We start from the raw sequence: 22728 nt of genomic DNA, 5'->3' as shown, positions 1-22728 counted from the left end.
CCTGTGTTAAATACAGCTTTGATATATACAGGGTGAAGAAAAAATTGCCCACTCGAATTTTGCAGCGCGATTTCTCACATACTAGCAACACAAAAATGTCTCTACGAAATTTCGTTCTGCCCATCTTTCCGGCAGTAAATGGACGTTACAGCTTGGCAGTCTGTCAACATTGTAATCACATGTACAGTAACTACCTCTGTCAGCTTATAGGAGAAGGGCTGTGCAGTTGGTGCAGCGGATAGCGTTTTGGGTTAGCATGCATGAGGTCGAAGGTTCGATTGTGGATTGACGCGTATTTGTTTTTATTTGCCAGTTTCAATCTGTCATATAATAGCGTAGTATATACCGTTTCTTAAGCCGTACGTATCCGACATTTACATAGTACAGTGTTTTGTAACGGTGACAGTAACAAAACCGTGGTCAGACAAGTCAGAAATAGACAGTTGAAACAAATGGCCTGTCGGAGGACAAATTAACTTCAAAAATACATCTACATCTACATGGATACCCTGCAAGTCACCTTTAAGTGCCTGGCAGAGGGTTGATCGAACCACCTTCACAATTCTCTATTATTCCAATCTCGTATAGAGCGCGGAAAGAATGAACACCTAAATCTTTCCGTAAGAGCTCTGATTTCCCTTATTTTATCATGGTGATCATTCCTCCCTATATAGATCAGTGTCAACAAAATATTTTCGCAATCGGAGGAGAAAGTTGGTGGTTGTAATTTCGTGATAACATTCCGTCAGACCGAGAAACGCCTTTCTTTTAATGATGTCCAGCCCAAATCCTGTATCATTTCTGTGACACTCTCTGCCATATTTTACGATAATACAAAACGTGCTGCCTTTCTTTGAACCTTTTCGATGTACTCCGTTAGTCCTATCTGGTAAGAATCCCACACCGCGCAGCAGTATTCTAAAAGAAGACGGACAAGCGTAGTACTGGTCGTTTATACAACGTGCAGTACGTGCTCTCAGATGTAACACATTAGCAACCAGTGATAATAATAATAATTTTCATACTTACGACCGCATGACGTTTACAAAAGGACAGATGCTCAAAGAGACTCTCCGGTACGTCTAAATAATGCGCGACGCGCTGAATCACACAGCTCTGGACTCTTCCCAACATGGCTGCATCCACAGATATAAGAGCAGCTGAAAACGCTCTATCAGTTCTTCCACATATGTAGGCGGAGAAGAATACACATGCTCCTTCAAGTGTCCCCACAGGAAGAAATCCAGGGGATTTAGGTCATGTGAACGCGGAGGCCATGCAGCTGAACGTCACCGTCCGATCCGTTTCCCTGGAAATGTCCTGTCTGAATATCGTCGCATATTAATTCCAAGATGTGGACATGCATCATCATATTGGGACCACAACCTCTGCTGAAGTGGAACTTCATCCAGTGCTTCAGGAACATCGTCTGAAAGAAATGCATGATACCTTGTGCCGTCAACCGGTTAGGCAACATGTAGGGGACCCCAAGTCCTGTCTCCCAGTACTCTGTCCCAGATGTTGATGCAAAGCGAATTTGATATTCATAGTCGCGGGTGGCGTGCGGGTTGACGTCACACCAACGGTGGGCATTGTGCATGTTGAAGACACTCTCACGAGTGAAGACTGCTTCATCCGACCGTATTACAGTGTCCATGAAGTATTCGTTTGCTCCCTATTGTTTTTGGAACCATTCGCTGAATTGCACCAGCAGTGCCCGCATCTCGTGGTCGTGCGGTAGCGTTCTCGATTCCCACGCCCGGGTTCCCGGGTTCGATTCCCGGCGGGGTCAGGGATTTTCTCTGCCTCGTGATGGCTGGGTGTTGTGTGCTGTCCTTAGGTTAGTTAGGTTTAAGTAGTTCTAAGTTCTAGGGGACTTATGGCCACAGCAGTTGAGTCCCATAGTGCTCAGAGCCATTTGAATCATTTGCACCAGCAGACAACGGTCTGCAGGATGCAGGTGTCGCATAAACAGGAGTGCAACCCATGCTCGTGCAACACGTCAACGACCGTGCGTTGTGACACACACAGCTGACTTGCTACGCTAATTGTACTTCGCTGAGGTTCTTGATGTGTGACCTCCAGAATAGCTTCCCCTGCAGCTGGAGTACGGCGAGTCTGTGCATGACCTCCGTGACGCGATGCTGGAAGGAGAGAAAAAAAATGGTTCAAATGGCTCTGAGCACTATGGGACTCAACTGCTGTGGTCATAAGTCCCCTAGAACTTAGAACTACTTAAACCTAACTAACCTAAGGACAGCACACAACACCCAGCCATCACGAGGCAGAGAAAATCCCTGACCCCGCCGGGAATCGAACCCGGGAACCCGGGCGTGGGAAGCGAGAACGCTACCGCACGACCACGAGATGCGGGCGAAGGAGAGAATATGTCCCCCGAAGACAAAGCATGTTTTTATGTGGATGACGTCGATCAGGATATCTAGCTGCATATTCACCAGAGGCAACACCAGCCCGGTTATCATGTCCACGAAAGACAAGAAACATATCCACATACTCGTCGTTTGTGTATGCTATACGTTTGCCTCACTGTTTTAGAATACCGCTAGAAAATAATATGATATGTGTACTGATGTACATGGAGTGCGTCACGGGCGCGTTACTCTGCTAGCAACTAGTCCCTTTCTGGTGAACAGCGCTAATTAGTCACGGCGGATTGTTCCACCTAACGCGCATCATCTCACTTACAGTTCTTCTTGTGCATGATTCGCCGCGACACTGTTAATTGCGAAATTTTCGTTTCCGAATCAAACTGTTTCCTTAACCGTAACTGGCGTGATGTTTCCACATTTCCATCGGTCGTAATAGTGGTCGTTGTAGTAGCAGTAGTAGTAGTAGTAGTAACGCATGGAATACTAAACAGCAAGCGCTTATCAGATTCAGTGTTGAAAGGCATAATTACTGGTTCTATGGTGATAATATATACGAATGGTAACCGAGTTTGGAAATTATTTGTTAAGCACTGGTTACGGAAGGTCCTAACGAAGTGTAATGAACCTGAACGTCACAAGAATAATAGTAGGTACTAATCGATGGGATCATTGGGGGAGGGCACATAGAAAACTAGTTTGGAAACTAATAGTTGCAGAGGTGCAAAACAATTCGCGTCCATGACGTGCAAAAGGTTTCTTTAAAAGATGACCAGTGAAAACGATTGTACTTCAATTTCTGTGTTCGTAGTACCTAAGTATAAATGTTTTGTAGAAGACCCACTGTAATGACTGTATGACAATTAAGACGCCAGATAACGTACCACGCAGATTACATTCAGCAAATAAAAACAAATAATCTCATCCAGAATTGAACCCTAGCCCCCTGTATACTAGTCCACAACCCTATCCACTGCACAATCTGCACAGCATTACTACCATATGCTGACAGAAGTAGTTTCCATATGAGTGACTACAGTGTTGCCAGACTGCCAATCCTTAACGTCCATTTACTGCTGGAAGTATGAGCAGGGCGAAATTTTGTGACATTTCTATACTGCTAGAATGTGTATGCTTCGCGCACGGCAAAGTCCGAGTGTGCGAACCTTTCTTCACCCTGTATGATTCCTTGTTATATTCGAGACCCCTTCCCTCCCCTTCCTTCCATCCAGTGGATCTGCACCTGATGGCAAGAACACGAGGATATTTAGTTCCGATTTCGTGTAGCACAATTTCCCATTTGCTTGTCTGAAAAACTGAGTCAGCAACCTTCCGTTATTAGTGACATATTGAGCAGAGAAAGAGGACAAGACTTTAATAATAGCCATTGCAAAGTTTTGCAGTAAAGTTTTTCAAAAAAGAAACATTATAGTGCGGAACTTTGATATGAAATATCGGAGATGTTTTATTACTATAACTACTTGTGTTACAGTTTTTAGAAAGCGCCTAAACAGATTTATTTAAGATTTAAGTAGCATATTTACAGAATTCATTGCTTAACAGGTACCTTACAACTGCCTTTTTAAATAAGTTCGCTTTAATAACCTCTTGGGCAATTTAGTGTACAATTAATACTTGTTAGAAAATGCTATTTTGAATTTTATTTCTATTTTTTCTTGTTACACATAAGTTCGTTCTAAGTCCTTTTCCAAGGACACGAACAGAGTTGCTTGTCCAGTAGTAATCAAAATTATTTTCCAAGTGCATAAATAATTCGTATATGTACTCACATGGTGTAGTTGAAATCCTAGATGTTTTAAACATACCTTCACGATAAGCCTGATTACTGTTTTTGGTTATTATTTATAGCTATTTTCTGTAGCGTGAAAACTGTGTTAAAATTTCTTTGGGAGATTAATTTCCTTAGCCCAAAGACTGTACTCAAACGGCTGTCAGAAATCTTCACGATATTTAGGACCCCTCATATTCGTAGAAAGTCCGAGTTTGGATTCCAGATTAATGAAATACGCAGTTCCACATTCATTATGTACAGGAAATGATACAGCTATGGCCAAGAACTAATGCTGGATGCAGCTAATATAGACTAAACATTCAGTTTGGGTTTGGATACTTTGATTTATTCACTACATCTAGCATCACCTTATCACTCCATTGACTTCTCGAGAAGTTTATAAACTGGCAGTTAGCATTTTGCACCCGTTAAAGGCTACGCAGTTTGAAGTCAAAACAATTATTTATCGCAGTGTCAGAGGCTACAATTAGTGTCATCCTGTGTATAGATTCAACAAACTGAAACTAGTAAAACATTATTCATGTTATGTTCATTCAGGGCCACTAGCGCTTGTATCCCGAAGACTGCACATGGCAGTTATTTAACGTTATTTTACATCCTGTTCGCGAATATAAGGTGTTATTAGTACGGGACAACGGTTGATGTAATTTCACTGATTTACGGTAACCGTCACATGCAACTAAATCTTGACCAGCACGGTAAAGGCTGAATCCTTGCAGTTGTCGTTGAGAAGATCTCGTGCTTGCAAAATACACTGTTTTAACAGAGACTAGAATTTATTCTGCAAAAATGGTTCAAATGGCTCTGAGCGCTATGGGAGTTAATATCTGAGGTCATCAGTCCCCTGTAACTTAGAACTACTTAAACCTAACTAACCTAAGGACATCACACACATCCATGCCCTTGGGCGGCCTGAGTGAGGCATGTCATCGACAGTTCGTGTGTCTCTGTATCTCCTCCATGTCCGGACAACATCGCTTTGGTTCACTTCGAGACGCCTGGGCACTTCCCTTATCGGGAGCCCTTCCTCGAAGAAAGTAACAATGCAGACCCGATCTAATGGCGATATTGACCGTCTCGGCATGGTTGAACTACAGACATCACGAGCCGTGTACGTCCTTCCTGGTGGAATGACTGGAACTGATCGGCTGTCGGTCCCACTCCGTCTAATAGGCGTTGCTCATGCATGGTTGTTTACATCTTTGGGCGGGTTTAGTGACATCTCTGAACAAAGGGACTATGTAATTACAATGTAGTGAACACCCTTAGCTGCTTACAGGCGTTGACATACGTCAACTGGGACAGATGAAAATGTGAGCCCCGACCGGAACTCGAACCCGGGATCTCCTGCTTACATGGCAGACGCTCTATCCATCTGAGTCACCGAGGACACAGAGGAGCGCGACTGCAGGGATTTATCTCTGGCACGCCTCCCGCGAAACCCACATTCTCAACGTATTGTCCCGCACTACACTCGTAGTGCCCCCACCCAATGTACTCATTACTCGCGGCGCGTTGCCGATTCCCGTTAGAGTTCGGGCACTGTTTGTGCATTCACACAGAAGAAGGATGGTCAAGTGGCCGGTGAGCCTTAACTATATATATATACTAAGATGGTACCTGTTCTTTTGGACATGTCCAAAAGAACAGATACCATCTTAGTATATATAAAGGGACTATGTCTGTGATACAGTATCCACAGTCAACTTCTATCTTGAGGAGTTCTGGGAACCGGGCTGATACAAAACTTTTCTTGATGTGCGCATATTCGTAGGGTATAACGTATAACATGACAATCAACGAATATGGGCTTCTAGTGAATGCGACAGATACAGTATGGCTTTCCATTCATGACGCAGGGAGCCTTCTTCCTTTCTACTGCTCTACTTTACGTGGCACGTTGCCAAAATATCCTAGAGCTTTTGTGTCTCACGTGACGAAACGGCTCCTCAACGTGAAATAGCAGGCAATGATGTCACAAAACTCGTAGAGCACCACATCACCGTTAGCTATCGCGTCCCGTGTGCCGACGACTTTAGGGCGCGAAAGTAGCCAGAGTGGGCCCTGGAACCATTTCAAATCATTTCCTACATTCAATACTAGAAACGCAAAATCAAAAGTCATAAAATACGCCACTGAGTATCTCAATATTTCTCTCCTGCTGGGTGATTGTGCCTGCTGTGTGACCTGTACCCACTGCCTGCGGTACCGTCTGTGTATCGGCGTCTTTGCAGACGGAGAAGGCGATGCGCGTGCTGTTCGTGTGGCGCGCCGAGGTGGAGGAGCAGCGCGAGCGCGCTGCCGACATGCGGCGCCGCAACGAGGCGCTCGTGTACAACATCCTGCCGCCGCACGTCGCCGCGCACTTCATGGGCAGCCGCAAGCGCCAGCACGAGGAGCTGTACAGCCAGAGCTACGCCGAGGTCGGCGTGCTCTTCGCCTCCATGCCCAACTTCTCAGGTGCGCCGTCCGGCCCTCACAGACGCCAGCACTAATAATTATCCTCGCGACTCACTGAGTCCTCATGCTCTTGAAATCGAAGCTCTGGTAATGCAAGTGTTCCATTTCGCTTCAATATTTGAAAATTTCAGTACTAAAGGGAATATCTGTCACATTAAAATACCTTGGGATCCCCTCGATCGTCAACTAAAACCGAAACCCTGCCTTCTGAAACCTGAACAGGCAAGGCATATTAGAATAAAATCCTACACACCCACAAGCCCTTGATCCAATGTATCCTCTCCTATGCCCTCATTACCAAGATCCTCTTCCACGTCGTCTTCATCCACTTATTGACTCTTCTCAAATTCTATTAGTCCCTCCTAGAGTTGCAAGGCTACCAGTAGGCTACCTAGTAGCTTTGATTAGTTATGGCCGTGCCTGCATTACCTGTATGTTATGTTTGTAACATACCTATCAGGCATTATCTCGGTCACAACGATCACTTTCTTTCCATATGCGATCAGTGTCTTACTAGAAGCAGTGAATAGTCTAGAAACTGAGTGAGGATGCCTAAAGGGCCACATAACCTATGGAACTTTTTTGTTATAGATAGTTATCCTTCATAATATAAATTAGTATTTATAGCAAACTTGAAATTGTCTCTGTCGACATAAAGGCACAGAGGTTATATGATCAACTAATTTTCATTGCTTACAAAATTCAGTTTAAATTCTACAAGGATATGAAATAAACAATGAACTAATACTGATTGATGTGCACTTCTAATTACGTGCAAATCAAACAAACAATTGTCTCCCAGGTTCTGTCTTACACATTTACGTATGTTTCTTCCACTACCATGCTACAACACTACCAATAATCCTAGTATTTACTACATCATTTATGTAGGTCTAGAGTACCAAAACTACCAAACCACTCCCTTGATAGAGTGCAACTCTTGTTCCTCCTAATTCATGAAGACATACACTTTGTCTTGCTTTCCACACCCATTCAGTCGTTGACTACGTGAATCCTCTACCAAAGTGTCAAAATCCCATCATTCCTTGCTGATATTAAACATCTCCACATACGCTACAAATCCCACAATTTGGACTCCAAGACCACCATTTCTCCTTAATTTCCAATCCAAATATGTTGCCTGGCTGCACAAACACATCTAATGAACTGCACATCTCAGTTCTCTATGTCTTCCCCCACTTCAACTTTAGCTGACTACCACTCACAGAAAACAAAATTATTCCTGACAGTTCTCTCTTCTAATGTGTCCAATCAAGTACTCCCAATCCCTACCCCAAATCAGAGCCCCCCCCCCCCCCTTCTTCTCCATACTTCCCTTTGCTCTCCTCTTCACAACTACCATTTTGTTCTCTGTCCCAAGGTACCCATACAATAGTTTGTAGGGGGGGGGGGGGGGGGGGGGGGGGGGGGGAATCTGTACCTGTGGGTATGGAGTATTTTTAATATTTTGGAAGCTGAATGGTAACGTTTAAGTAGCCATAAAACAGTTCCAGTTCCAACCCAGTTAATAACCTATGTAATACTGAGTTTTAAATCATTTTCTTGAAAGACAATCCTGACTGCACCATACATATTTTTTCCTTTCCCTATGAGTTTTGGATGGTGTGGGGGTGTTAGTCCCCCTTTACCCTGGGTTTTGGGTGCTCTTGCACCATCCTAGTCATTCCAACTTCCGATCACATGTGTTTGTATCAGCCATCCTCCAATACTACATTCATTCCTACTTTCCATTCTAAATCTATAACTCCACAAAATCAATCTTCCTGCCTCTAATTTTATCCTTTCCCAGTGCAAGTCCTTCCAATTCCACACACTTTAACTCTCCTCAGTGTCAACAAGTGTTATGATGCACCTGTGTACTTATATTGTGCATTAGCCTACATATCAATTGATGGGAATATATTACTCACCAATGTGAACAGTGTTCTAGTTGTCATGGAAGGTAAGCTGATGTTATGCTGACATTAACTCAAAGGACTGCACCTTATACTCTTGCAGCATGAATGTGGGAAGTCTGATTGGAAAATACACTTGTGCAGATGTGTGAAACCACATTATTAATCATTAAACTTATTGACAATGAGGTTGAGTGCCAACACAAAAAGTGAAAAAACAGGTGTGCAAATTGCTAAACTCTGATTCAAGCTACCTGTTTTTCAGCATTTGTCATGTGGCAGTAGGGTATTGCCATGCTGACTATCATGGCTGTTCTGCTAAGGGTGACAGGTATAGCAAGTCATTTCAAAATTGCTTTTGCTTATCTGTTTCTCAGAGAAAACTACACCCCCTTTAGATGTATTGGGAAAGTTATATTCTGTATCAGCAGCTGCTTTTGAGTATCCAGTGGAAGAACAGCAGGCAAAATATACATTCTGTAGCAATTAATTTAAGCAAAACTACTATTTGAACTAAACAATAATCTTGTGATGTGTAATTATGTGCGAAAACTGCAGTCAGCAGATTGTGGCAGTTAAATAAGAATTGTTAATCATAGTCACCATGTGGGCATAAAATTAAGCTAGCCTCACATTTCCCAACTTGACCACAATCTCATGAAGTTGTATGTCTTAGAGAAAATCCAGATGTTGTCCTCAGACTTAGTCTCTATCATGTCTAGTAAATATCTTCTCTGTCATTTGGCTGCCTACTCGCCTACTCACTATGTCAACATTTTATGGCCTGAATTAGTTCTGTATTTGAAACTGAGGCACTAGAGAAAAAGTTGCAAAGAGAATTTACTTCCTTCAGTTCATAAACACATTGTGGTAAGAAGCTTGTCTGAAGTAGGATGCTTTCTATAATAGTAATAACTGTAAATGGGAAACCACAGTGATTTTAGTTTCTAATTTATTTCAAAAATATCAGTAGGAGTTCAGTTGTATGATAATGATTTGTTCTCACTGTACTTCAGTAATGCATTATTCAGTGTACTGAATACCTTCCATAACACTCATTTACTGAGTGAGAGGAGGTAAAGGGAAGTGACCATAAGAGATTCTACTCCAGTGCTCCCAAAATTCCAAGTGCCAATTTACAATGCATACTAATATTAGTAGTGATATCATAAAGAGTATTCTTTCAAATATAGTATAAAGAAATAATGCATTAGAATGTATTTATATAGGTGTTCATAAGTCTTACATGTATAACTCAGCTTGGAAGGGAAGGATAATTTTTCTGCCAATTATACAGCTCAAATATTTATGTCTCCCTATAACAACAAATGAAGACCTTGGCTAGCATGGATTCAGTGTAATTCACTGTAGCTGACCATCTGAAGTCTCCTGGAACAAGAATAAGCAAAGACCACTGCAAAGAACATCACTTGCAATCTACATGCTATTCCTGTGGGGCAGTGAAAATGTAATTGTGGTCTCTAATTGCAGCAACCTGTGAACAAGAATGCCCTGATAGATAAAAGTCCTTATGCTATTCCCAAGTCAGTTTACCCAGGCTGTATTACAAACTGGGACATGTAAATTACTTTTGCTACCCCACACTGTGTCAGACAAGTTACTGTTCTGCCAGATGCTCAGCATACCACACATTTTAATTGTTTTTGTTTTAATTTGTTTTTGTTTTAATGTCACAATGAACAGTGGTGATGATCATTTCAATTCATGAAGCTTTGATAGGCCTATTTGGGCAATCTGTTCTCTTACCAGCCAAGTGTCTAGGTAGCAGAACAGCCCTTTTCATATCCCAGTGTCCCATAAAGTTGGGTACTGCAGTTTTTTTCCCAGTATAACAGCTTTCTTACAATTTTAGTCAATTAAATTTAGATGGCATAGTGGTGAATAGCATTAAGCAGTATAATGACAGTTTACTGTTAATACAGTATACTGATTAAGATTCTCTGATTTACTTGTCTTTTGTTAATTTATACCTTAACTTTTCCACATCCGTGAATGTTATTCTTGATGGGATCTAAGTAACATGATGAATGAATAAATGAATCAGTGATGAATGAACTCCTGTTCTTAGTTTACATACATGAATTTCCAGATAATTTAAAGGACTGTTTGAACTGTGACACTAGATTGATGGCACAAGCACACTTACCAACAGCCCAAAATCATGTCAGATACTGCCCACTTCATAGGTGAACAAGCCAATAGCTGCCAGACAGAAAACTACTAAAAGCTCAGCTCAGAGTGATTCATATTATGGATTTCGTATAAACAGAAATGACCTACTGGTACTAGAAGTAGTCATTAATAGCCATACTCTATTGTAATTGTTTAGTGGATAGCAAGCTAAAATGGAGTTAACACTTAATCAAGAAGCTAAGGTAAGTATTTTCTCACTGTGAGATATCTTCTGTATGAAAATGAAGACAAGGTAAATATTTGTTCAGCAAAACCAAGTATATTTCCTTCCCAGTGGTGTTTGTTGTTAGCAATACAAATCAGAATCAGCTGACTTGTGATTTACACAACCACAGTACAAGATGTTAAAACAGATTTTATCTCTTTGTCTACGATTTACAGGTAGGTTCTATATTCTGGTACAAAGGTCAACAGCAAGCTACAGATTTAGTTTCTAATGACTGCTTTTCTGTTATTAATACCACAGCACATTGCACAATTCTGTACAGAAGATGATAAATGAGTGTCTGAACTGTGATGGTACTAAGGGCTGTAGTCCAAGCTCTTGTAGACACAACATTGTTCACAAATTGTACCAAAGAATCTTGGTCTCATAAAAGCTTTGATCAACAGATAGAAGGATTCACCTACTTATCATCTGTTAATAAATTTACTTTGCAGAGAAACATGTGCTAACTGTTTTTGCGGGAACTATTGTTACTAAAATAGCAGTTGTCACATTTGCATCTGGAAGCTATTTTTCTTTCTGCTACTGGATGTGATCTTTTACAATATGTAATATTCTCTTACACACACAAGAACTATATACTGTCTAAAATATGTAAATCTCTATATTTAAGATGAAAAGGCTAATGTCAAATTATGTTATTAATCTGAGACAGTGACAGGACTCTACATCTCTCCTCAGAGAAAAATATCATCTCAATAAAATTCACAAATAAATATTTGGACTGGAGAAAAGAGGTATCAACAACTCAGTGATAAAATTTCAGATTACAAGTCCAAAGATTTAGGGTTCAATGACCAGTCAGTCCTAGGATTTTATTCTGACTCTTATCAGTTCTTTCAACTCTGACAAAGTTTGTTGATGTGAGAAACACTGAGTTTCACAATGGTTCAGAGTCCACATTGAATTGTAGATCCCCCTATAACAGACCGATAAGTCAGTTCAAAGGTAAGAGGAAAGCAACAGCACACCACCTTCTTTAGGACCATGCCTAGTAAAACACTGTGACATCCAAAACAGTCTTTGGATTGGTGATTGGCTTGCTGTACTTTATTTACTTAAGTCACTTTTCATAAATCTTAACAGAACTTCTGGTTGGCCCAGTTGTACATAACCATTTTTTTGCTATTCTGATCAAAAAAGCTTATTTTTATGAATTTCCCCTTTTTTTCTTTGCTTAATGCAACATTTTATATGAAATAATTTATTCAGACATGAAGATTTCATAATAACCAGAATTAGTAATTTGAACTTAATGACTGTTACAGAAATTAACTGAATGAGGATAACACACTTATTGTTACAGATTTTTACTCAGAGGAAACTGTCAACAACCAAGGACTGGAATGCCTAAGATTCCTGAATGAAGTTATTTCGGATTTTGATGCAGTAAGTTGTTCTCATGGAAAACTTAAAAATTTTATACAACAGTATAATAGTATCTAAACACACACACACACACACACACACACACACACACACACACACACACACACACACACACACACACACACAAGAGAGAGAGACAGAAACAGAGGAAGAGATAACATAAGTATTTATATAAATAGTATTCTATTATGTGTAGTGTTACACTGCAAAATAATGTACTTGCTCCCTAATCTGGGGCACTGATCCACCTGTGCCAGTGCAGTAAAATGGTGCCATACAGGGGGAGGTTCCACCATTTTGGTGACCATAAACTATAAAATAAGAAGATGCATTCAGAGTGCAAGAACACTCATTCAGGAAGTCTACAAAGCATAAGAAGATAGTTAGCATCAACTGAATGAAGTTGGGGAATCCTGCAGCTCTAGCTCAGAAGAGCGGAGCAAATGAAGCCATCACCACCCAAAGTGACATCTGGATGGTATGACCTGCTGCCTCTTCTGTAGGGGCCAGGAGTGAGAGATTGCTATGGTGCATTGGTTGAGGTGACACATGGGATGGGAAGGGTGGTACTAGCTGATGGTGGCTAGGAAAACACAGCTGGAAGGTAAAACACTGTTATTCAACTTCTGCTACAACAGCCATGGTGCAGTAATGCTGCAATCAGTCCCACATTGGCATGCAGCAAACGGGCCATGTTGAGCATTATATTTCCCGGCTGCCGGCAGTGTGTCTGGCTGTGATGTTCATGCCCAGCGTTTCTGACACTCTTTTTGTCCATTTAACAATGTATTCCCCAGTTTGCATGGTGTAATGGCTTGTTGGAACTGTCAATGGCATGTCCATCTACCACAATTCTCACGGAGATATTAGGTCTGAAAAAAGAGCTTGCCCCTGTGAGCAATGATGGTGGATGCAGGAACAGTCATCCAGGTGGTGTAGTGTGGAGGTCTACATCAACCAGGGCACAAACTGCTGCCCTCCAAGGCATATGTTTGGCAGCTGCTGTAGAGAGCCTCAGAGTGGCTCATCTGTCATTGCTTGTTGACCCATAACCTGATGGTCACTGGCATGACACCCAAATAGTGGTGGCTACTACCAGACTGCAGCTATCTCTGTTCAAATCCTGTGCTCCTTAATGACATGTTTGTTATGTTAATGCACAGCTTCCAACCACATATGAATTAACACCCCTGTGGCTCAATGATGTAGAAACCTTCTGGCCTGTTCTGCAGTTGTACTGAACTTCTGCTACATTACCAGGATTGTGAGGCAGAGGTCAGCCCACCTCACAGGAGTTAACAGGCCTCTTGATGAACTTGTTATCTGTTGACTGCCCCTCATTTGCAACACAGCCGTAGCAGAGCTGCTGTTCCTGTGGTTGTGCCCAAAAGTTAACAGTGGCATTACACACCTTCCTCCTTAGGACAGACCCAGTCCCTGGGTCTCTGCACATGGCAGGTTTGTAACAAAAGACTCCACATATTTAAAAGCAACATATACTCTTATTATTCAAGTTTCCTTATTAAAATTATGTGACTTGAATCACAAGTTTCAGAGGTCGTACATTCACCCTGCAGTTCTAGCTCACTGGGTGTTGCACATCCATCCTCGTTCCTCATTTCATACATCATTAAGTTGAACTTCCCCTCTTATTGCTAACTACTCTTATAACAACATATAACATCATTTCTCACTCATTTTGCCATAATGACTCTTCTCCATTTGAGCACCCAAAATTCTCATACAGTAATTTATTCAGGGCACCATGCCCTCTGAGATTCACACATTCTTAATTCTAGAATACACATACCTTAGCACTACCTTTACACTTGTCTGAAAATTCCTGTATTCTACTCCTCTATTTTATGTATAACTGGTCAACAAGTCTAGTGGTACTTGATACACTGGGGGTCCCACTAATGAGTACCTCTCTGCCTAAGGTAGGCAAAAGTTGCACAAAACAGAGTCAAAACTACCTCTGCACCCATTATTGTGACACTTACAGTCACAACCCTATGTCATTGCTCCTACCGAACTAGCAGAACATGTTAAAGCATCCCCCCTGTCAAAATCTGTTCCCCTTGCATGTCTGTTAGCTGGCTCAAAGTAAGGATTAGGTTAGTATCTAATGTTTCATTCAGATAAGTCAAATAGTGCATTGGGAGCACCGCTAGTAGTCTATATGGCCAGTACAACTGTGACTGAGTAATGTTTAACTTGGTCTCTCCTATACAAGCAGTTGACAGGTGAAATGTCAGCAATCTGTTCCCTTAATTAATAATCCATAGCCAGGCAGTTCCAATCTCATAACCCATGCAAGCCTTCCCTGCTTGTAGCAGTTAGCTCCCAAAATTACAGTACTATTTCTGAAATGGTGGAGGTAGGGTCATGGCTCTATGATGTCATACCATCCGGCCATCTGTCTTACCTATGTACAACTGAATTTTTGATGTGCCCATGCCAATATGAATTATTCTGGCTGGGTAGATTGTAACCCTTCTCCTCTGACAGTGCTGAGTTTCTTCCAACATAATTTCAGACTTAGCCCCATCTTCTGAGATCAGCAATACTTCTCTTGTTTTAACCTGTATGAAAAAAGGTCTCCTACCTTAACAGTAATGGTGAAACACTTAAACTGTGTAACTACTGGTAACTTGAAATTGAATCGAAACACAAAGGTGTGTCTGGTCCATCTTAGCCTTGACTATTACTCTATTGCTATGTGATAGTGCAACAGCAGATTCTTTGTGTGTGGATGTGCAATAAGTTCTGATTCTGGTAGCATGTCTCATCAATTTAAAGTTAGTTTCAGCCTCCATTAATGACTGATGAGGACCACATCCTCTTGTCTAATGAAAACACTCTGCTCTCAATTGGTTGTATTTGCACTGTCATAATTCCACTCCTGGTGATGTGGTGAAGCACTACCATGACTAGGGTTCTCCTCGTCTCTATCCCTGGCATGCAGCAAACTGGGAACAGGAAGTTGCAGTCATTCTCCTCCTCCCTTTGGAAAGGTCCGCTGCCCAGCAAACACAGAAAGAAAGACTTATTATATAACTGAATGTGAAACAGCTTTACTGTCACAACCAAATTTTGCTAACCAGCCACACATCAGCTTCCTGATACTTACCCCAATTGCCATTATGATTCATCTTAACCCCTTAAATGTACACAACACTAAATGTCATCTCCTACTTCCTAGACCTCAGTTCATATGGAGTTCCACGTGCACGTCACACAAGGTTCTTGCATTCACCTTTCTTCATACTACTTCTCACTTTCCCATAATGGATGGTGATACCTTTGGCAGTGCATACAGAGCACCTCAAAATGTTCACAGGTGTCCAAAATGAACTATTGTTGTGTGAGTCAGTAACTGAGGTTTGATGTTAACTGGTGATGTTGTCCCAATTTCCTGATAAGATCCTTGGTACCTGGTAACAAATTTGTTGGTCTTGCCCTTTGGGATGTAAGAGCTTGATAAGATTATCCATTATCTTGTCCCATGCTATTACCTACCTTCCCTTTCCATACTAGGGCTTCAGTGTTTGCCCCCCGAAAAAACCTTCGTACCTATCTCAATGTCTTGGCAAACTGCTTAACAGACTCTCTGTCCTTGCCAGTTTTGAAGCTGATCTTGTCAAATGGTAAAGGCATCCTCCCTCCATAAACCAACTCACGCAGATATAGCCCAGTACTAAAATGTACCTTTGAATTAAATGTTGCCTCAACAAATGATAAATATGTGCCCCAGTCATTATGGTGTGAGTTAACATAGTGACTCAGTGTCTGACAGATGATGCACATGTTCTATGCTGCCATTAGTTTAGAGATGTGGTGTAATAGTTCTTCATTTCCAAACCCATAGTAAATTACTTGGCTGTTTTATTTTTATCAGACATAAATTTTGTCACTCGGTCCATCACTTTGATTTCTGGTGAACCACTTTTGAGCAACCAGCTGTTGACCAATGCTTGCACCACTGTTGCTGCTCTCAGGCTAGGAATGGCGATCATTTCCAGGTATCATGAAAAATAATCAATAATTTTTAATATAAATACAGTTTTCTGCAGGAGTCCAGTTAATTGGTCATAAGATATCCATTTCAGGAATTTAAGGCCCATATCTGCTCATTATGCGCATTCTATACAATTTCTTATATACCGGTCAACATCTCTCCTTCTCATCTTCACAGTTTGTGTTCTGGCAATCTGTTATTCATTTTTCTTCACCCTCCGTGGTCCATGCTCAGGCACCATGTAATTGTGTGCCTGCTCCAGAACTTCCTCCTTTGGCTTAGCTGGCACTACCACATACAGCCCCAACATTGTTGTTTTACAAACAGGCCAGCATATACAATCAAATGCAGCTGTGCTGCATGTAGCTTGCAGTTGGTGTCAGCACATTGTACCACTTGCTACTGTGCTAGATCATGACCCCTGTCTATTACTGCTACCTTTCTGTTAAAGCCAAATGTGTTCCCATGTTTCTTACCACATTTGTGTATAACATCATATTCAACCTTGCTCACTCAGTCTTGGCACCTGTGACCTTACAAGAAGGGTTCTTTACATCTAATAACAATGTCAGAGCTGCATGGTTGATTAGCACCATAAATTTCTTCCCTTATAAATCACACTGAAAATATGCAGGACCATATATCACACTGTGGATATCCTTTCCTGTAATGGACTAGTTCCTCTCAGGTCTATTCAACTGTCAAAAAGTGTAGGCTACAGGATGTTCTATACCTGACTCAAAACACACCCTAACACATTCTTTCTTGTACTCCAGAAAAACTATGAGTAGACTCAATTCCTCAATTGCATCCCGGAATTCCCTTTCCCACTCAAACTTTAGATATTTCTTCACAACTGCATACATAAGCTGTCTTGCCACCCCTGCCAACCCGTTAATGAGATTTCTATGATAATTTGATAAATCCAAAAATGATTGTAATTCCTTGTTTTTCCTGGGAACTGGGAAATCTTTAACATCCTGCATCAATCTTAGTGATTAATGGAAAATCTCATATAAAGATGTGAAACAAATACTAACAAAGAGATAGAGGAGTTGGCCAGTACTTACCTCAGCTCAGTACAGCCGATAGATACACATAAATCAGAATCGAAAATTTACGTTCCTAGCTTTCGGAACAAATGTTCCTTCATCGGGGAGGAGGGAGGGGAAAGAAAGGGAAGAAGGGAAAGGAGATTCAGTTACTCACAACCCAGGTTATGAAGCAACAGGGAAACGAAATTAGGGAGGGTAGCAAGGATGGAGGCATGGTTGTCAGAGGGAAGCCAAAGATATTCTACTGTAAGTACTGTGCCAGCTTCAAACCAAAGACGATGCATACAGAAGTAAAGAGGTATATAGTATAAAGATAAACACAACTATGTAGGATGAAAAGTTGTGTGAATGGCTAAAGAGTAGAGGGAAAGTGGAGAAGACTGAAGAGTAAATGGGAGTGAGGTTGTTTAACGTAGGTTCAGTCCAGGGGGATGGCGGGATGAAAGGATGTGTTGGAGTGCAAGTTCCCATCTCCGCAGTTCAGAGGGACTGGTGTTGGGTGGGAGGAGCCAAATGGCACATACGGTGTAGCAGGTTCCTAGGTCCCTAGAATTATGCTGGAGGGCATGCTCCGCTACTGGGTATTGGGCATGTCCTAGGCGGACAGTTTGTCCGTGCCCGTTCATGTGCTCAGCCAGTTTAGTTGTTGTCATGCCAATGTAAAAGGCTGTGCAGTGCAGGCATTTCAGTTGATAAATCACATGTGTAGTTTCACACGTGGCCCTGCCTTGAATTGTGTATGTTTTACCAGTAGCGGGGCTGGAGTAGGTGGTTGTGGGGGGATGCATGGGGCAGGTTTTGCAGCGGGGTCGGTTACAGGAGTAGGAACCGCTGGGTAGAGAAGGTAGTCTGGGAATATTGTAGGGTTTAACAAGGCTTCAAAGCCCCAACCGAACGTATCTCAGCTCTGGTAGACCAGCACCTCCAACCTATCACCCGCAGACTCCCATCCTACATCAAAGACACAAACCACTTCCTAGAACGCCTCAAATCCATTCCCACTCCTCTCCCACCTGAAACCTTTCTTGTCACCATAGATGCTACATCTCTTTACACAAACATCCCACATACCCATGGTCTCTCTGCCCTTGAGCACTACCTCTCCCAACGCCCGCCTGAAGATCTTCCAAAAAACCTCGTTCCTTATCACACTTACCAACTTCATCCTCACCCATAATTACTTCACTTTTGAAGGCCAGACCTACAAACAAATCAGGGGAACAGCCATGGGAACCAGGATGGCTCCGTCCTATGCCAACCTCTTCATGGGCCGCATGGAGGAGGCTTTCCTGAAGACCCAACAGCTGCTTCCCCTGGCCTGGTATAGGTTTATAGATGACATCATTGTGCCCCCCCCCCCCCCCCCCCCCCATGAACCATGGACCTTGCCGTTGATGGGGAGGCTTGCGTGCCTCAGCGATACAGATAGCCATACCGTAGGTGCAACCACAACGGAGGGGTATCTGTTGAGAGGCCAGACAAATGTGTGGTTCCTGAAGAGGGGCAGCAGCCTTTTCAGTAGTTGCAAGGGCAACAGTCTGGATGATTGACTGATCTGGCCTTGTAACAATAACCAAAACGGCCTTGCTGTGCTGGTACTGCGAACGGCTGAAAGCAAGAGGAAACTACAGCCGTAATTTTTCCCGAGGGCATGCAGCTTTACTGTATGATTACATGATGATGGCGTCCTCTTGGGTAAAATATTCCGGAGGTAAAATAGTCCCCCATTCGGATCTCCGGGCGGGGACTACTCAAGAGGATGTCGTTATCAGGAGAAAGAAAACTGGCATTCTACGGATCGGAGCGTGGAATGTCAGATCCCTTAATCGGGCAGGTAGGTTAGAAAATTTAAAAAGGGAAATGGATAGGTTGAAGTTAGATATAGTGGGAAATAGTGAAGTTCGGTGGCAGAAGGAACAAGACTTCTGGTCAGGTGACTACTGGGTTATAAACACAAAATCAAATAGGGGTAATGCAGGAGTAGGTTTAATAATGAATAGGAAAATAGGAATGCGGGTAAGCTACTACAAACAGCATAGTGAACGCATTATTGTGGCCAAGATAGATACGAAGCCCATGCCTACTACAGTAGTACAGGTTTATATGCCAACGAGCTCTGCAGATGACGAAGAAATTGAAGAAATGTATGATGAAATAAAAGAAATTATTATGATTGTGAAGTGAGACGAAAATTTAATAGTCATGGGTGACTGGAATTCGAGTGTTGGAAAAGGGAGAGAAGGAAACATAGTAGGTGAATATGGATTGGGGGACAGAAATGAAAGAGGAAGCCGCCTGGTCGAATTTTGCACAGAGCACAACATAATCATAACTAACACTTGGTTTAAGAATCATGAAAGAAGGTTGTATACATGGAAGAACCTGGAGATACTAAAAGATATCAGATAGATTATATAATGGTAAGACAGAGATTTAGGAACCAGGTTTTAAATTGTAAGACATTTACAGGGGCAGATGTGGACTCTGACCACAATCTATTGGTTATGACCTGTAGATTAAAACTGAAGAGACTGCAAAAAGGTGGGAATTTAAGGAGATGGGAACTGGATAAACTAAAAGAACCAGAGGTTGTACAGAGATTCAGGGAGAGCATAAGGGAGCAATTGACAGGAATGGGGGAAATAAATACAGTAGAAGAAGAATGGGTAGCTTTGAGGGATGAAGCAGTGAAGGCAGCAGAGGATCAAGTAGGTAAAAAGACGAGGGCTAGTAGAAATCCTTGGGTAACAGAAGAAATATTGAATTTAATTGATGAAAGGAGAAAATATAAAAATGCAGTAAGAGAAACAGGCAAAAAAGGAATACAAACGTCTCAAAAATGAGATCGACAGGAAGTGCAAAATGGCTAAGCAGGGATGGCTAGAGGACAAATGTAAGGATGTAGAGGCCTATCTCAGTAGGGGTAAGATAGATACCGCCTACAGGAAAATTAAAGAGACCTTTGTAGATAAGAGAACGACTTGTATGAATATCAAGAGCTCAGATGGAAACCCAGTGCTAAGCAAAGAAGGGAAAGCAGAAAGGTGGAAGGAGTATATAGAGGGTCTATACAAGGGTGATGTACTTGAGGACAATATTATGGAAATGGAAGAGGATGTAGATGAAGATGAAATGGGAGATATGATACTGCGTGAAGAGTTTGACAGAGCACTGAAAGACCTGAGTCGAAACAAGGCCCCCGGAGTAGACAATATTCCATTGGAACTACTGACGGCCGTGGGAGAGCCAGTCCTGACAAAACTCTACCATCTGGTGAGCAAGATGTATGAAACAGTCGAAATACCCTCAGACTTCAAGAAGAATATAATAATTCCAATCCCAAAGAAAGCAGGTGTTGACAGATGTGAAAATTACCGAACTATCAGCTTAATAAGTCACAGCTGCAAAATACTAACACGAATTCTTTACAGACGAATGGAAAAACTAGTAGAAGCCAACCTCGGGGAAGATCAGTTTGGATTCCGTAGAAACACTGGAACACGTGAGGCAATACTGACCTTACGACTTATCTTAGAAGAAAGATTAAGGAAAGGCAAACCTACGTTTCTAGCATTTGTAGACATAGAGAAAGCTTTTGACAATGTTGACTGGAATACTCTCTTTCAAATTCTAAAGGTGGCGGGGGTAAAATACAGGGAGCGAAAGGCTATGTACAATTTGTACAGAAACCAGATGGCAGTTATAAGAGTCGAGGGACATGAAAGGGAAGCAGTGGTTGGGAAGGGAGTAAGACAGGGTTGTAGCCTCTCCCCGATGTTGTTCAATCTGTATATTGAGCAAGCAGTAAAGGAAACAAAAGAAAAATTCGGGGTAGGTATTAAAATTCATGGAGAAGAATAAAAACTTTGAGGTAATTCTGTCAGAGACAGCAAAGGACTTGGAAGAGCAGTTGAATGGAATGGACAGTGTCTTGAAAGGAGGATATAAGATGAACATCAACAAAAGCAAAACAAGGATAATGGAATGTAGTCTAATTAAGTCGGGTGATGCTGAGGGAATTAGATTAGGAAATGAGGCACTTAAAGTAGTAAAGGAGTTTTGCTATTTGGGGAGCAAAATAACTGATGATGGTTGAAGTAGAGAGGATATAAAATGTAGACTGGCAATGGCAAGGAAAGCGTTTCTGAAGAAGAGAAATTTGTTAACATTGAGTATAGATTTAAGTGTCAGGAAGTCATTTCTGAATGTATTCGTATGGAGTGTAGCCATGTATGGAAGTGAAACATGGACGATAAATAGTTTGGACAAGAAGAGAATAGAAGCTTTCGAAATGTGGTGCTACAGAAGAATGCTGAAGATTAGATGGGTAGATCACATAACTAATGAGGAAGTATTGAATAGGATTGGGGAGAAGAGAAGTTTGTGGCACAACTTGACCAGAAGAAGGGATCGGTTGGTAGGACATGTTCTGAGGCATCAAGGGATCACCAATTTAGTATTGGAGGGCAGCGTGGAGGGTAAAAATCATAGAGGGAGACCAAGTGATGAATACACTAAGCAGATTCAGAAGGATGTAAGTTGCAGTAGGTACTGGGAGATGAAAAAGCTTGCACAGGATAGAGTAGCATGGAGAGCTGCATCAAACCAGTCTCGGGACTGAAGACCACAACAACAACAACAACACATTGTGATCTGGACTCATGGTGAAGAAACACTCCTTAATTTCCTCCACAACCTCAACTCCTTTTCGAATCTGAATTTCACCTGGTCCTTCTCCAAAACCCAAGTCACCTTCCTGGATGTTGACCTTCATCTTGTTGAAGCTCACATCCACACCTCTGTCCATATCAAACCCACAAACAAACAACAGTACCTTCACTTTGATAGCTGCCATCCTTTCCACATCAAACGCTCCCTTCCCTACAGCCTAGGTATTTGTGGCAAACGTATCTGCTCCAGTGATGAATCCCTCAACAATTACACCTATAACCTGACCAGTGCTTTCCTCTTCCGCAACTATCCTGCAGACCTTGTCCACAAACAGATTTCCCGAGCAATACATTCCTCCCCGTCCAACAACAATGTTCCTACCCCCAGACCACACAGAAGCATCCCCCTTGTCACCCAATATTATCCTGGCCTCGAAAACATCAACAAATTACTCCACCAGGGATATGACTTTCTCAAGTCAACCCCTGAAATGAGATCATCCCTTGACAAAATTCTCCCCACACCACCCAGAGTTGCCTTTTGTCGCCCCCCTAACCTCCGTAACATCCTTGTTAA

At 42.0% G+C, this 22728-nt stretch overlaps 1 protein-coding gene across 1 annotated transcript in view; it reads left to right on the top strand.

Annotated features, from left to right (window-relative positions):
• The window catches only part of LOC126456037 (adenylate cyclase type 3), a 418454-nt gene that overhangs the window by 312379 nt on the left and 83347 nt on the right, over window positions 1-22728 (top strand). The window contains exons 14-15 of the mRNA XM_050091793.1: window positions 6435-6660; window positions 12323-12405. Of these exons, the coding sequence (XP_049947750.1) occupies window positions 6435-6660; window positions 12323-12405 (309 nt within the window). The remainder of the gene's footprint in view (window positions 1-6434; window positions 6661-12322; window positions 12406-22728) is intronic.

This window comes from Schistocerca serialis, chromosome 2, assembly GCF_023864345.2.
Source record: "Schistocerca serialis cubense isolate TAMUIC-IGC-003099 chromosome 2, iqSchSeri2.2, whole genome shotgun sequence".
Classification (NCBI taxonomy): domain Eukaryota; kingdom Metazoa; phylum Arthropoda; class Insecta; order Orthoptera; family Acrididae; genus Schistocerca; species Schistocerca serialis.
The sequence above is the reverse complement of the archived record's forward strand: the minus strand, read 5'-3'. Positions and strand labels throughout refer to the sequence as shown.